This window comes from Lactuca virosa, chromosome 6 (assembly GCF_052849685.1).
Source record: "Lactuca virosa cultivar CGN04683 chromosome 6, Lactuca_virosa_CGN04683_v6, whole genome shotgun sequence".
In the NCBI taxonomy this organism is placed as follows: Eukaryota; Viridiplantae; Streptophyta; class Magnoliopsida; order Asterales; family Asteraceae; genus Lactuca; species Lactuca virosa.
The window spans coordinates 243,237,098-243,250,841 of NC_136431.1; the positions used below are offsets into that span (position 1 = coordinate 243,237,098).

Here is a 13,744-nt window from a genome sequence, read left to right on the forward strand (position 1 = left end):
TTTGAATTAAGAAACAGAAAATAATTGTTTTCACTGAGAAAATCAATATTAAATTTAAAGTTGTGGATGAATATTGTTTTTCTTTTTCCCGTTTTTATATATTTTACGCTTGTTAACATATAATCACTTTAATCTATTAACCTACTAGATTACGTTGAACAAGTGTTGTGGACATAGGTGGATTTAAGGTGTAGTTTAGGAGTAGGTTAGATTTGTTGTTTCAAAAAAAAAAGTACATAGTATAAATGTATTTCAATCTAACATACATAAGAAATAAGAAATGATATATTTTCATTCAATATTTATTAATTTACTATTATTATTATTTTTCTTATAATTTATTTAAGTTGTTCGCCAATTTTTATTACATAATACTCGATAAAAATTCAGATATACTATTGAGATAATGTCATTTTTATCTTATATAACAATATAAATTTATTTCATTCGGACATTAGGACATACATATCACACATTAGTATTTTTTATTTTTATTTTTTGATTTTCTACCATAACTTATATTATGTACTACTCTATAATCATAATATAACATTGAGAAGGTCTCCTCTTTTTATCTACATAATAATATAACTTTATCTCAATCCCAAATATATCGGAAATGACATGTTTTCGGTCATAAAATTTTATTTTCTTTAGATCATTTTAAAATACATTTTCATATTACTTAATATTAATTACAAATATGAATATATCACTCAACTCATCCTACTTTTAGTAAGATGATAATTGTCTGTTTTCCTATTACTTTTAATGGAAAGTGACTTATAAGGATAATTATATTTCAAACTCGTTTAAAAAAATATCATTTAAGTTTAATTTGTTCAAAAAATACCATCCAAGTAAGATTTTTGTACAAAAAACACCAACGCGGTACATAATTTGTTCAAATTTCATCTTATGGTAACCGATATTTACCGGTAAAAAGTTATTAAGGGAAAAAAAACAAAAGAAATTGACTCAAGAGGGTAACTGTGTTTCAAAATCGTTCAAAAAACATCATCCAAGTAAAGTTTTTGTACAAAATACACCAATAAATTATACGTTTTGTTCAGATGTTACCCACTAGTAACTAGGTCTTGTAGGTGACATGACATTAGTTGATATATTCATCTTTTAAAAATTGATTTAGGGCTTCTTCATGACAAATGTCCATAAGTAACTTAAGGGATGAAATTTGTGAAAACTAGAAGATGCATGATAGTTCGCAATCCATTATAGCTTAGTTATGACCTGTAGTTAGGTAAGATGCAAACAAGAGGTAGATTTCACCACACTACAAATTGGCATAAATATTCATCAAGACATTGTTGTAATCACATTACAAATTGGCATACATATTCAAAAAATATTGTTTGAGATTATTATACTACCCATAGCAAATTGACATACATTATTGTGACATAGCATAATAATTAGTGACATGACATTAATTGATATATTCATCCTTTATAAATCGATTTAGGGATTCTTCTCCTCTGCTTATTCTTCTACTAAATCAATAATCTCTAACTCAAGCTCACACATTTAAAAGACACATAAGGTATTTGATGATACAAACCCTTGTGGTTGTAAGCATCATTCTCCAATTTAGACATCAACCACGAAGACTAATCCTGATAAAAACATTGAGGTTTGTCCCAACCGAATGTTAACTTTATCGAAATCTTTATCATGCCATGTCACCAATAATTACATCAAGTCATCTTTTAACATAAAAGAGCTAGTTACCGGTGGTAACATTTGAACAAAACGTATAGTTTGTTGGTGTTTTTTTTTTTTGTACAAAAACCTTACTTGGATGATGTTTTTTTAACAGACCAACTTTGATGATGTTTTTTGAACGATTTTGAAAAATAGTCATCTTTCTAAGTCATTTTCTCTTTTTTTTCCCTTAATTGATTTTTACCGGTAAATATCGGTTACCACAAGGTGAAATTTAAACAAAATATATAGTTCGTTGGTGTTTTTGTACAAATAACTTACTTGGATGGTGTGTTTTTGTACAAAAAATTTACTTGGATGATGTTTTTTGAACATACCAAACTTGAATGGTATTTTTACGATTTACTATAATTTATAATTTTATATATTCATTAAAACTGAATTTCAGTTATTATACGTTATATATTTTATTAACTTGCTAATTGATATTTGCAATTTGTTGTAAAGAAATCAGATAGACCTGATAAATTTCAGAAAACAAAAATTGTATGCTTACTATTTATCTATAAAAACATATTTTTGAATAATGCACGAATAAATCGTTGATTAATGAACTTATCACATCAAATATTAAGTTTCATCGATATACACAAGTGGGCCATCGTGTCCTCCCTTCATATATGATGAATCACTTCTCATTGTTTCTTCCGCCCTAAACCACCGCTCCCATAACGTACACCACCACCGCAGCTGGCAAGCTTCTCGACAGAAGCTCTAATTATTCATCACTCTGGCCGCCGTCACGGTGGTGAACCCTGGTTATTCTTCCAAAAGAGTTGGCGGCGACGCATCTGAAACCACCGCTTTTTCAATCTCCGGCAACCGTCTTTTTCTCTTTTCACCATATTCACCTCTATCTCTTCTTCGCCAATTGCCAATCGATTATGGCTAATATTGATTGATTCTATATCGAATTTATTCCTCCATCAAACATAAATCTTTTTTTCTTCTGGGATTCTTTTTATTGTTTAATTGTTCTCTCTCTCTCTCTCTCTCTCTCTCTCTCTCTCTCTCTCTCTCTCTCTCTCTCTCTCTCTCTCAATAAAAATCCATGCCGATTATCTGTTGCTTTCCTTCATTAACAGGGAGGAATAAGAAACACAAGGTTAGATTTTATTTATTCAATTCTTATTTTTGTTGAAATTAAATTGTTTTTTAATATATAATCATCGTTTTCTTGGTGGTTTCAATCTAAATTCTGTAATTTGACTATAGTTTTGACTTTGTGTGTTCTTTGTGTTCTTAGGAAGAGAATGATAATAATAAAATTATGCAAGTGAAATTACAACACTTGGGGAAGCCTATAGATATAAAGGAAGTTGACCAAAAGTCAAAGTCAAAGTCAACTTTCAGTGTAGATGTACCCTTCTCTATACCAAAGACTTCAACCTGCAACGTGAAGGTTGTCAGCCATGAAAGCCCTGTAAAAGCTCAGCTTCAAGAAGAAGAAGAAGAAGAAGAAGAAGAAGAAGCATATGAAGGGGAAGATGAACACGAAAGGGATTATTTTAACTCCGATCACCATCGCAACTGCGAAATTTCCATCTGTAAAACGCCGATTCAAGAACCAGAAGAATACAGAGACATGAATACCGATAATCATCAAAACAATTCATCGGATATAGAGATGGATGAAGACGGACATTTAAGTGATCCTGGAGCTTCTAAAACGCCATTTTTAGCGTCTCCGAAGCTGAAACGATCGTGTTCGAATCTAGAAACGAAAAGGGTATTGCCGATGAATCGGATCGCTCCTTGCGAGTCGTTTGAAGATTTGCAGAAATTAGGAGATGGTTGTATAAGTCCTGTTTCGGTAACGAGTAATTACAGCGCAGATAAAGTGATTTTACGAAAGTGTTCTTCAAGTCAGATCTTACCATCGAAAAGCAGAAAGTTATGGTGGAAGTTGTTGTTGTGGAGTCACCGGAATCTTCATGAACCGATTAAAGGCGTTCAAAACATGCTTCTCCTAACCAATCAACAAGGTGGATACTCATCGGATCTGGAACCAAACAGACGACTCGAAAAGTCAAAATCAAAGCTTCCAAAATCAGAAAAGATCAACAACGGAGATCTCCGGTGGAATTCGTTTCATCAAGGCTCTGGTTTCTGGCCGCAGAACCAGTGGATGGCGTTTCCGGCGGGATCACCATCATCGTCATTGACGAGAGTAGATGAATGGGTTCAGGAAATTCCAACAGAGCCTGGTAACGAAGAAGAAGACAATGAAATTACCTTTCCACCCTCGCCGGAAAACGGAAAAGCACCGGCGACATCCAGAAACAACGATCTTCCTGAAGAGATTGCATATGCGAACAGAGTGATACAGTCTTTAAATTCTTCTTCAACAGTCGCTTACATTTCTGGTATAGGATTAAAAGTGATCCCAACAATTTCTGGATTTTCATCTCTCCGATCAGTCAACTTATCTGGGAATTCAATAGGTTTATAAATTATACTCCATTATCCACCCAAAAAAAAAAAAAAATCTTTTAGTTCGTTATATCATCTTATAGTTAAAATCTTCTTGCAGTTCATATAACACCAGGGTCCTTACCAAAGGGTCTTCACATTCTTGATATTTCAAGAAACAAGATCAGTGCCATTGAAGGCCTTCGAGAGCTAACACGTTTGAGGATTCTTGATTTGAGCTACAACCGGATTTCACGAATTGGACAAGGTCAGTAACTCATTTAATCCAAGAATTCTATAATTCTATAGATTTTATAAAACAAGATAGATTTTATAAAACAAATAAAATTATCGGATGTTGCTATTTCTTGATAGTTGCTAATTGAGTCAGATAGATACATATTGTTGTATCAAATAGTTTGAATCTGACTTAGACCCGGTCAATAAAAAAATGGAATTGAAGCAACAATATTGCAATAGAAAGAAATGAAAGTAGGTTTTTATTTGTTATTAATAATAATTATGCATGTTTTTAGGGTTATCGAATTGTACATTGATTAAGGAGTTGTACCTTGCGGGAAACAAGATAAGCAATGTGGAGGGGCTACATAGGCTAAGGAAGCTAACGATTGTGGACTTGAGCTTCAACAAAATAACTACATCAAAAGCACTTGGACAACTTGTGGCAAATTATAACTCATTGCAAGCTTTGAATCTATTGGGAAACCCAAGTCAAAGCAATATGAGTGATGATCAAATGAGAAAAACACTTTGTGGGCTTCTTCCAAAACTAGCGTACCTTAACAAACAGCCAGTGAATCCACAAAAGGCGAGGGAAGTTGCTAGAGAAGCTGTTGTGAAAGCTGCACTTGGGAATGGTAGTTTGAGTAGTCGGAGAAGATCCGTGAAGAGAATTGGAAGTGTTGGATCGTCTTCTTCGTTTAGCCGACATCGTGGTGGTGGTGGTCAGAAAGGAAGTGGGCGGCATGGGGTGAAGCCATCTAGGGGTCACCACCGGTCTACAAAGTAAATGATGATCGGAGATTGGTCGAGCTTGTTGTATGTTTTGGATTGTGAAATGTGAATAATTCATGGTTCTTTTGAAAAAGATTTAGATAATTGGAGAGGGAAAGATAGATGTTTCTTTTATTTTCCACTAATAAGTATATATATTCAAAATGTTTCTAGGGTTTCATGATGTCGGGATTGGGGAAAACCGATAATGTTCGGTTTTTACGAGAACCAAAAATCATTAGAAACAAAGAACATATGAGAAATTGAACAAGATCTATGAGAGCTTTGGCAAAACAATTGTATGGATGTTATCCTATCAAGTCATTAACCTTTTTAAAAAAAGTTACTTGATAATCAATGAAATGGTTAATGATGTTTCTTGTTGAAGGGTCGTGTGTTTTGGGTTTTCTTAATGAAAGGGTCGTATGTTTTGGGTTTTCTTAATGATTAAGTTGTAATGTTTAACATCATTTCTTTTATATTATATAATATAATAAAAAGAACATATTCATAAAAGCATTACTTTAATAAAAAGAACATATACATAAAAGCATTACTTTCTTTAACATGTTTCTTTTATATGATACCTTTCCCCATTATAAAGTATCTATACTAACAAACAAACACCTAATCTTACTATCAATATTTGTTTGAAAATGTAAATATGTGGTTGAAAATATCAAAATCTATTGTTAATGTGGAACTCGTATCCAATCTTTTAACACTCTCAAAGTTTCACAACTTGAAAAAGAAATTTCTTTGATTACACATATTCAACAAAAACAGAGTAACCAATGGGTTTGGGTGATGGTCTATACCATGTAGTCTTGTACCTGTAGAGGAGATGCACCATTAATGATAGCATCGGGTATATTTTAGTAAAAAAAAATTGACAATAATTGCCTTTTTCCTAAGTTTTTTCCATAAAATAGTCCTAAATCAGAAAAATACCCAAAAAAAATCCATAAACATTTACAACTGAGGCTGCAAAAATCCAATTTTTTCAGAACTTTAAACATTTACAACTCTTTCATACAAAGCGTGATTCTGTTGAATTTGTTTTCCTTATGTTTTTTTTATCCATGGTTATATAACATTCCTACTATCAAGGTCGGGAATTCATACTTATTTAGCTCCAAATTATGGCACTGAGTAAAAATATGAGAAAAAAAACAACTTTGACATGATTTTTTTTTTCATTGTTTTTTTTTGAACAAGGCTATCTATTAAAAATATACTCCGAATTTAGTGGTGGGAAAGTCATACTTGTTTAGCTTCAAAGAATAATACATTTTGAATTGTCCAAATATCATCATTATCTTGGATTTACACTTTAGAATATGAATTCAACACTTTGACTATGAAATTCATACATGTATTATAAATTGTCATTTAAGGAGGAAATAGATAAAAAAAAATGTTTTATATGAGCTTTTAGATTTTTTTAGTGATACATCTAATACCCCACCTTCCACTCTCATAAAACTTTTATGTACATAACATAAAACCATAACAATTTCATATCATTCTATCTCACCTCATTTGTAAGAAAATTTCATATGTATCTCTGCAAAATGTTTTATGTTTAGTTATATATTATCGAACATTATCATTTTCTTAAACCCTATACATGTATTTCAACCTTCAAGATTAAATGGTTCGGTACTCTAGACAATAAAAAAATAACATGGACCACCTTGATGTTAGACAATAGGATCTTGTTAATAACACTGTATTGCGATTTATTCATGATATTTCATGAGTTTTTCTATTTTATTAAATTCCACATAATATTTTAATGTAATAATTGCAATAAATGTAGTAATAAATTGATATTGATTTCACTAATAAACTTACCTTTTAATTTCAAAATTCTCAAAATTAAAGCTCAGTATTTTCTTTTCTTTATTTAAATTATTTGTTTAAATTTAAAAAATAAAAAACATTTCCATTATAATAAATCATTATTTTTCTTATTTTCTTATAAATTCAAAGTTCTCAAATATTTTGACATTTATATTTAATTTTTTTTTAAATTAACTCATGTAATACATGGGTCTCACAACTAGTAAATATCATCACATGTGTTATGCTGACATGGAGTAAAGAGACATGAACTACCTAACATCACTTTTTTAACAAGTATTTTTCATAAAAAGGCATTTAATGTGAATAAATATATCTTATTTATTTTTTCCCTAAAAACCTTTATAAATACCATAACAATTTACTTCCTTTTACACAACATTTGACTCTATATTTCATATAAATTAGAGACATATTATTATTCATCTTCTTTAAATGACGACATCCGTTCAGTTAGTAGCAAACATTATCCATCAAATAGAGCAAAATTCGGTTCAAATAATGAGAATGGAAACAAAAAATAGAGACCGTGAAGCTGTGCACGAACCTTTTGTCCACGTTTGCTTTTCTAAAATTGTGCATATGACGCTAAGGATTTCAAAATGTGGTTCTGTTTGAATAAACGACTATTCCTACATATAGATAACGACTTGGAACATGAGTACAATATCTATCGGTTGAAATTGGATGCTAGATGTAAAAGGGGTTTCAAGCCGCTACAAAAGTGTATGGTCTCAATTCAACTTATGTCATGCAACAACGTAGCAAATTGTAACAACCTAAAAATCATAGTAAAATTTTCATTTTTGCAAAAAGAATCCAATGACTACAATTGTTTACAAAACATTGTTTCCAAGAATAATAGTCACAATCAGAGTATCCCAAAATCATATAACCAAGAGGATGTGCACGATCACGCATTTGCTTCCCACGATCGTCTGAAGTACCTGAAACAATAAATTGAAACTGTAAGCCAACGCTTAGTGAGTTCACCCAATGTATCACACACAACATATATAACATATACAATCATGCATGTTAGGTCAAATCAGTCATCGGACTGGAATACCTTCGGGTCCACAACCATCGGGCTGGATTACCCCCGACCTAATCAATCATCGAACCGGAATGCCACTATACAGCGAGGTCCAATCAGTCATCTGACTGGTATACCCTCGAGTACATAGCCATCGGGATGGATTACCCCGGTCTGTTGGCTCACGCGTATAGCAGTAAAGCCTCAACCCAAGACTGTACTATGTCGACATATGCAACAGATAAACATATAACCACGCAACAGGCAGATCTACATATCACTACTACATAGCAACATTTTATATACCAGGATACAGATCTAACAGATCACTACAACATAACAATATCCTGTATATCAGGATACAGATCTAACAGATCACTACAACATAATAGCATCCCATAAACCAGGATACATAACCTAGTGTGTTGGTATTGGTGCCTTTAAAACCACAAGTACAGTGAGGAAAACTCATATTTAATTCTGAAAAGATAGCTAAACAGGACACTGCTCTGAAAATCAACTCTACCAGTCACCTATACATCAAATGGTGACCAAACTCAATCACAACTCAAAATACCCAAAATACCTCTAGGTCAAAATCTGGTCAAGGTCAAAGGTCAAAAAGTCAACCAAGTTGACTCAGGATGAGTACGCCGAGCATACTCAGCATGTACGTTTAGCGTACTTAAGATGCAGATCAGGCTCCTAAGGGAGTACGTGCGGTGTACTTAGAAGTACGTCCAATGTACTCGGCCAAATGGTGACTTTCCCATTAAGTGCTTATTTCATTAAGTCCTTTCGTCCAAATGCAGATATAGCCCTCAAATTTCATTCCAAACCATAAAGTTTCCATCTTTATGAATTTGCATGTCTATAAAATGCCCAACACCAAAACCCTAACTTGTCTTAAGCTCTTAAGCTTTCTAGCATTTGCATGGAAGGGAATAAGGGACCAAGGTTATACTTTTATGACTCTAGACACTGCAAAACGTCCAAAAGGACAACCCATTTGGCCTAGAGCATTCCATACTCAAGAAATAGTTTAGGGACAAAAAGCACATAATAGCATCATACAAGCTAGATCCAACAGTATAAGCATCAAGGTATAAACTTTATACCTTCTGGAGATGGAGAAGGGTGCAAAACTTCCAGATCCATGGTTGCTTCAAGCTTCCAAGATGTTCTCATTTCCTTCCCCTTCCTCTAAGAACACCAAAACACACACTAATAGCTCAAGGATGCTCACAAAATGGATTAGGGTTTTTTAGGTACGAAAATGGGGATAGAGGCTGGTGGATGAAGAATGTCTTAAGAGTTAAGGGTGTTTAAATAGTTTTAAACCCTAAAAATTAGGGTTTGGCCATCCACCATGTACGCCCAATGTACCGAACGTACACCCAGCATACGACACTAGCCCACGCGTTTGATTTAAGTGCCACATGGGACCATTTTGCAAACAATTTTCATAATAAGGGTCAAAAGTGTAATTACGTGGAAACCGAGATGTTACACAAATCCATTATATTTTATTTTATTCTAAGTTATGCTACAAAAGTTTCAACGCTTTGTCACTTTTGGTCCTTCTTCAACTTCTTCAAAGTTTTAACACTTTACCATTTTTGGTCACTCCTTAACTTTTTACCACATTAGTTTGTGGAGTTGACACTTTTGGTCCCCCATCTTCGACCTAACCTGTCACACCTCCAAACCAGACGGCGGAAACGTCCGGGGGTGGAGGACTTTAATTGTAGTATCACAACACATGCATCATAGTAATCAAAGTACAAAAAACCATTGTATTTAAAAGGTATAAGTATTTACATGTGTTCAATCATTGTATATTGAACCAAAATATAGTTATACAAAAGAAGATATGACTCAACATAGCTCCATCTTCTCAAAAATCTCGGGGAGTACCTGCGTATTATTTCCCTGAGAATACAAGTAATTTGAAAAGAGAGTATCAACATAAAGTTGAGTGAGTGCATAAGTGTTTATGTTTAAAGGATGTCTCTGTATCTTGTATATGTAAATTGTTCCAGAAAATCCTATATTTTCTGTTGTATATGGAAAGTAGTTTTATTCCCATAAAACCGTTCTCTTTGTATCAATGTTTTGTATTTGTATTCCTTTATGAAAAACTTGTACTGAGAGTGTGCCTGGCTCCACCAGCTGTTATTGAAAACTGTATTGAACCATTGTAGTTTGTATTTTGTAAACTGGTACTTTGAAGGTGTACTTTCGTTTAGTTGTTTATACACTAACGTATTGTTAATATCTTTTTAATGAGTTATTATAACCATACTATGACGGATGGCCTGAAACAAACGCTTTGTGGGCGTTTAAACTATTGATAACAATTGCCACTCATCGGCGTGTATGCCTGACTGTAGCTAGCAGCCTGAGTGTGGGGTTGTCAATCCCGATATAGATCTACACACAACTTGTTTCGATCCCCGACTGGTGATTCTAGTTATAATGTCAGGGCTTTACCTTTGTTGTCTAAAATGAATTAAACAACCTGAATTGAATGTCTCATAAAAAGCATATAAACGTTACATGTATATTAGTTATGAAAACCCAATCATTCTGAAATAAATGATTGACAGTATGTTCTTGAATCAAAACCCAATCATTCTGAAATAAATGATTGACAGTATGTTCTTGAATTAGACCCCAATCATTCTGAAATAAATGATTGACAGTATCTTCTTGAATTAGTATTCCGAACATGTATTTGATAAGTGTAAACCCTTGATTTGTTCTGAATCAAAACCCTTGTTTCTTGTAAGACAGTGTATTCTAGTATACTTAAATCATGAATTATTGTTCTATGTATAAATTATACCTATTATAATTTATATGTACTTTCTGAATCTGTATTTAACTATGTTTGCATGTAATCCCTTGCTCAGCACGTTACAAAGGTAGTTAAACTGATGAAATAACTATTATATTTATATACATATACAATTTTATATATAAGTAAAATTTAAACGACACTCGGACAAATAACCGGTACTATAAGCCCACATCCAAACAAGGAAAAGGACCCAGAATGAGTTATCAGTCCTAAGTCTTTTAAATCTCATATATATATATATATATATATATATATATATATATATATATATATATATATATATATATACAAATATAAATTTTGGGGGAAAATATAAGTTTATAAAAGAGTTTAATGTTTTGAGTATTTTTGATGATTTAATGTTGTTTTATTATGATTTGAAATCATGATTTTATAACACAAAGTTCTTGTGTTATGCTTGTATTCCCCCCCCCCCCCCCCCTTAAAACAGTAGAAATTATGAAAATACGGGGGTATGAACTCACTTGTTAGATGGTGATTTGGGCAGCGTTTCGTTTCACGAAAAGGAGTTTGTTTGACGAGAAACCGGCTCAAATTGGGCAGAGTTTCGACTGGAGAGAGGTTAACTTCTCGGGAATCTCGGGTCCGAAGGTGAGTGGACCGCGGACTTGGTCGAATCAGAAGGTGCCACGCGAACTTCGGTCCTATCAGCAGTCGACACGTGGAAGTCCGCATGCGATGATGACGTGTCTGAAGGTCATACATGCGAAATTTCCCGGTTTTCTATTTTTCTTGATTTTTGTGCCAAAAACTTGCGAAAATCATAACTTTCGCATACGAGCTCCGGTTTTGGCATTCTTTATATGCACGCGTAGGTAAAATCATACTCTACGACTTTCGTTTAGACTTAGTAGGCTAATTTTTAACAGACCGCGACGGGAATCCGTTAAAAATTCATAACTTCTTCATCCGACGTCCGTTTTTGTCTGTCTTTTTACCGTTGTACTACTATTGACGATACATTCAATTCTCGTTTAGGTTGTGTCGGCTAAAAATCACTCGATCTTTATTTCGAGTTTTTAGCTGTACACTGCTATACTGAAACTTAGAAAAATCGTAACTTCCTCATACGAAGTCAGATTTTGTCGTTCTTTTTATGAAAGTTCTTGGTTTAACATAAACTACAACTTTCATTTAGATTGTTAAGGCTAAAAAGCCTTTTATTGAAAATTCAGTTTTTACACTGAACAGTGTTTTGCCGGTTTTGTCGCGGATCTTCGATTGGTCATAACTTGTTCGTTATAACTCGGATTTTAGTGTTCTTTATGTTTTTGGAAACCTTGTTACAATCTCTATCACTTGGTTCATCCCAATCGAGATTGTTTAATAATTTATTTTTGAAGGTCAATTATGTAAATATACACAATATGCTAAAATTTCTCTTTATTATTTAAAAAAAAATACAAATTGACCTACATTATTATATAGGTTTGAAATAACGGTTTGTTACATCTCCTGATCTTATTTTCCTCAAATAACAACACATATATAAAGTTTTGCCACAAAAGTTTTAACACTTTGCCACTTTTGGTCCCTCCTTAACTTTTTATTATATTAGTTTGTGGAGTTGACACTTTTGGTCCCCCAACTTTGATATTTTCTATTGCTAGCCACAAAGGGTTCAAGAGTTTTCCACTTTTGGTCCCTGGCATTTACCAAATGTGGCACCTCAAGTTTTTGTCACATTAGTTTGTAGAGTTGCCGCTTTTGATTGTCCCATCTTCGATATTCGACTATACGGTCTTATTTTTCTCAAATAACAACACATATTTAATTACCAATGATAGCAATAGATATCAAATAAAGTATTTGTAGCACTGTGTAAAAACGTTGTTACTATAGGTAAAAATAAACATTTCAAAGTACGATTCCCTAATTAGAAAAAATGTTTTTGAAAAAAATACCGACCTGGGACGAAGCCCATATTTTTTTACTAGTTTGTATTAAATCGTGCAAAACCAAAAGAATTTTTATATGTTATTTTTATTAACATATAATTTCTTAATATTTTAACTATCTGGTTATCCACTGCCCAAATGGTTTAAAATAAAAGTGCATGTACGGCTTACTCACATGCGATATTGTACAAAGTTAAACCCGTGGACCACTTTTATCGTTTATGTCACACTAATGTCACAAATGCTTATTTTTTGGCATAATGCTACGTATTTAATAATGTTACTTTATTGATTTTATATAAACATTTACTTTCATATATTTAATAATATGTGATGTATATCAAATATTAAAGGATTAACACTGTTTTATGGAAAATAAATTATTTTTATTGTATTTAAATAGTCAACAAATCTAATTTATTAAAAAAAAAAGTAATGAACTTTTTTTTTTGAATTATATCTTTTTCAATTCATATTTTTATCTTAATTTTTAATATTTGTTACGAATTTGGCTTTTTTTTTTTTACAAAATTGCCCCAAAGTTCTTTTTTTACGAATTCACTTTTTTTATTTCATATTTTTTCTAAACATTTTTATGGCTTTTTGTAACTTTTTAGATTTTTTTGTAACTTTTTATAGCCATTTTAAACTTATGTTACAACTATTTTAAGTATTATTTTATATTTTTACAAATGTTTTTTTGAAACTTTTTATATATTTTTAACACGTTTTTACAGCCTTTTTAACCATGTAATTTGAATTTAAATTTATATTTGAACTATGTAAGTTTTTTAGTGCATAATATAAAATAAAAACGGATGTAATTCTAATGGTACGGGGTGATTCACATGCATATGTACAAAGTTTGAACCCACTGGACCACTTTTATCG

General features: G+C 32.3%; 1 protein-coding gene across 1 annotated transcript; it reads left to right on the forward strand.

The window, feature by feature from the left end:
• The first annotated feature begins 2,344 nt into the window (after nt 1–2,344).
• LOC145122761 (Outer arm dynein light chain 1 protein) lies at nt 2,345–5,347 on the forward strand. Its single transcript, XM_079058332.1, has 4 exons — nt 2,345–2,848; nt 2,990–4,187; nt 4,277–4,423; nt 4,692–5,347. The coding sequence occupies exons 1-4, from the start codon at nt 2,795–2,797 to the stop codon at nt 5,183–5,185; spliced, it is 1,893 nt and encodes a 630-aa protein (XP_078914458.1). The 5' UTR covers nt 2,345–2,794; the 3' UTR covers nt 5,186–5,347.
• The last annotated feature ends 8,397 nt before the right edge of the window (nt 5,348–13,744 follow it).

Excerpts from the sequence above, each read along its gene's own strand:
- LOC145122761 (XM_079058332.1), top strand. The coding sequence starts at position 2,795 with ATGCCGATTATCTGTTGCTTTCCTTCATTAACAGGGAGGAATAAGAAA. Across the intron at positions 2,849-2,989 it reads GGAGGAATAAGAAACACAAG|GAAGAGAATGATAATAATAA; the intron begins GTTAGATTTTAT and ends TTGTGTTCTTAG. Across the intron at positions 4,188-4,276 it reads CTTATCTGGGAATTCAATAG|TTCATATAACACCAGGGTCC; the intron begins GTTTATAAATTA and ends ATCTTCTTGCAG.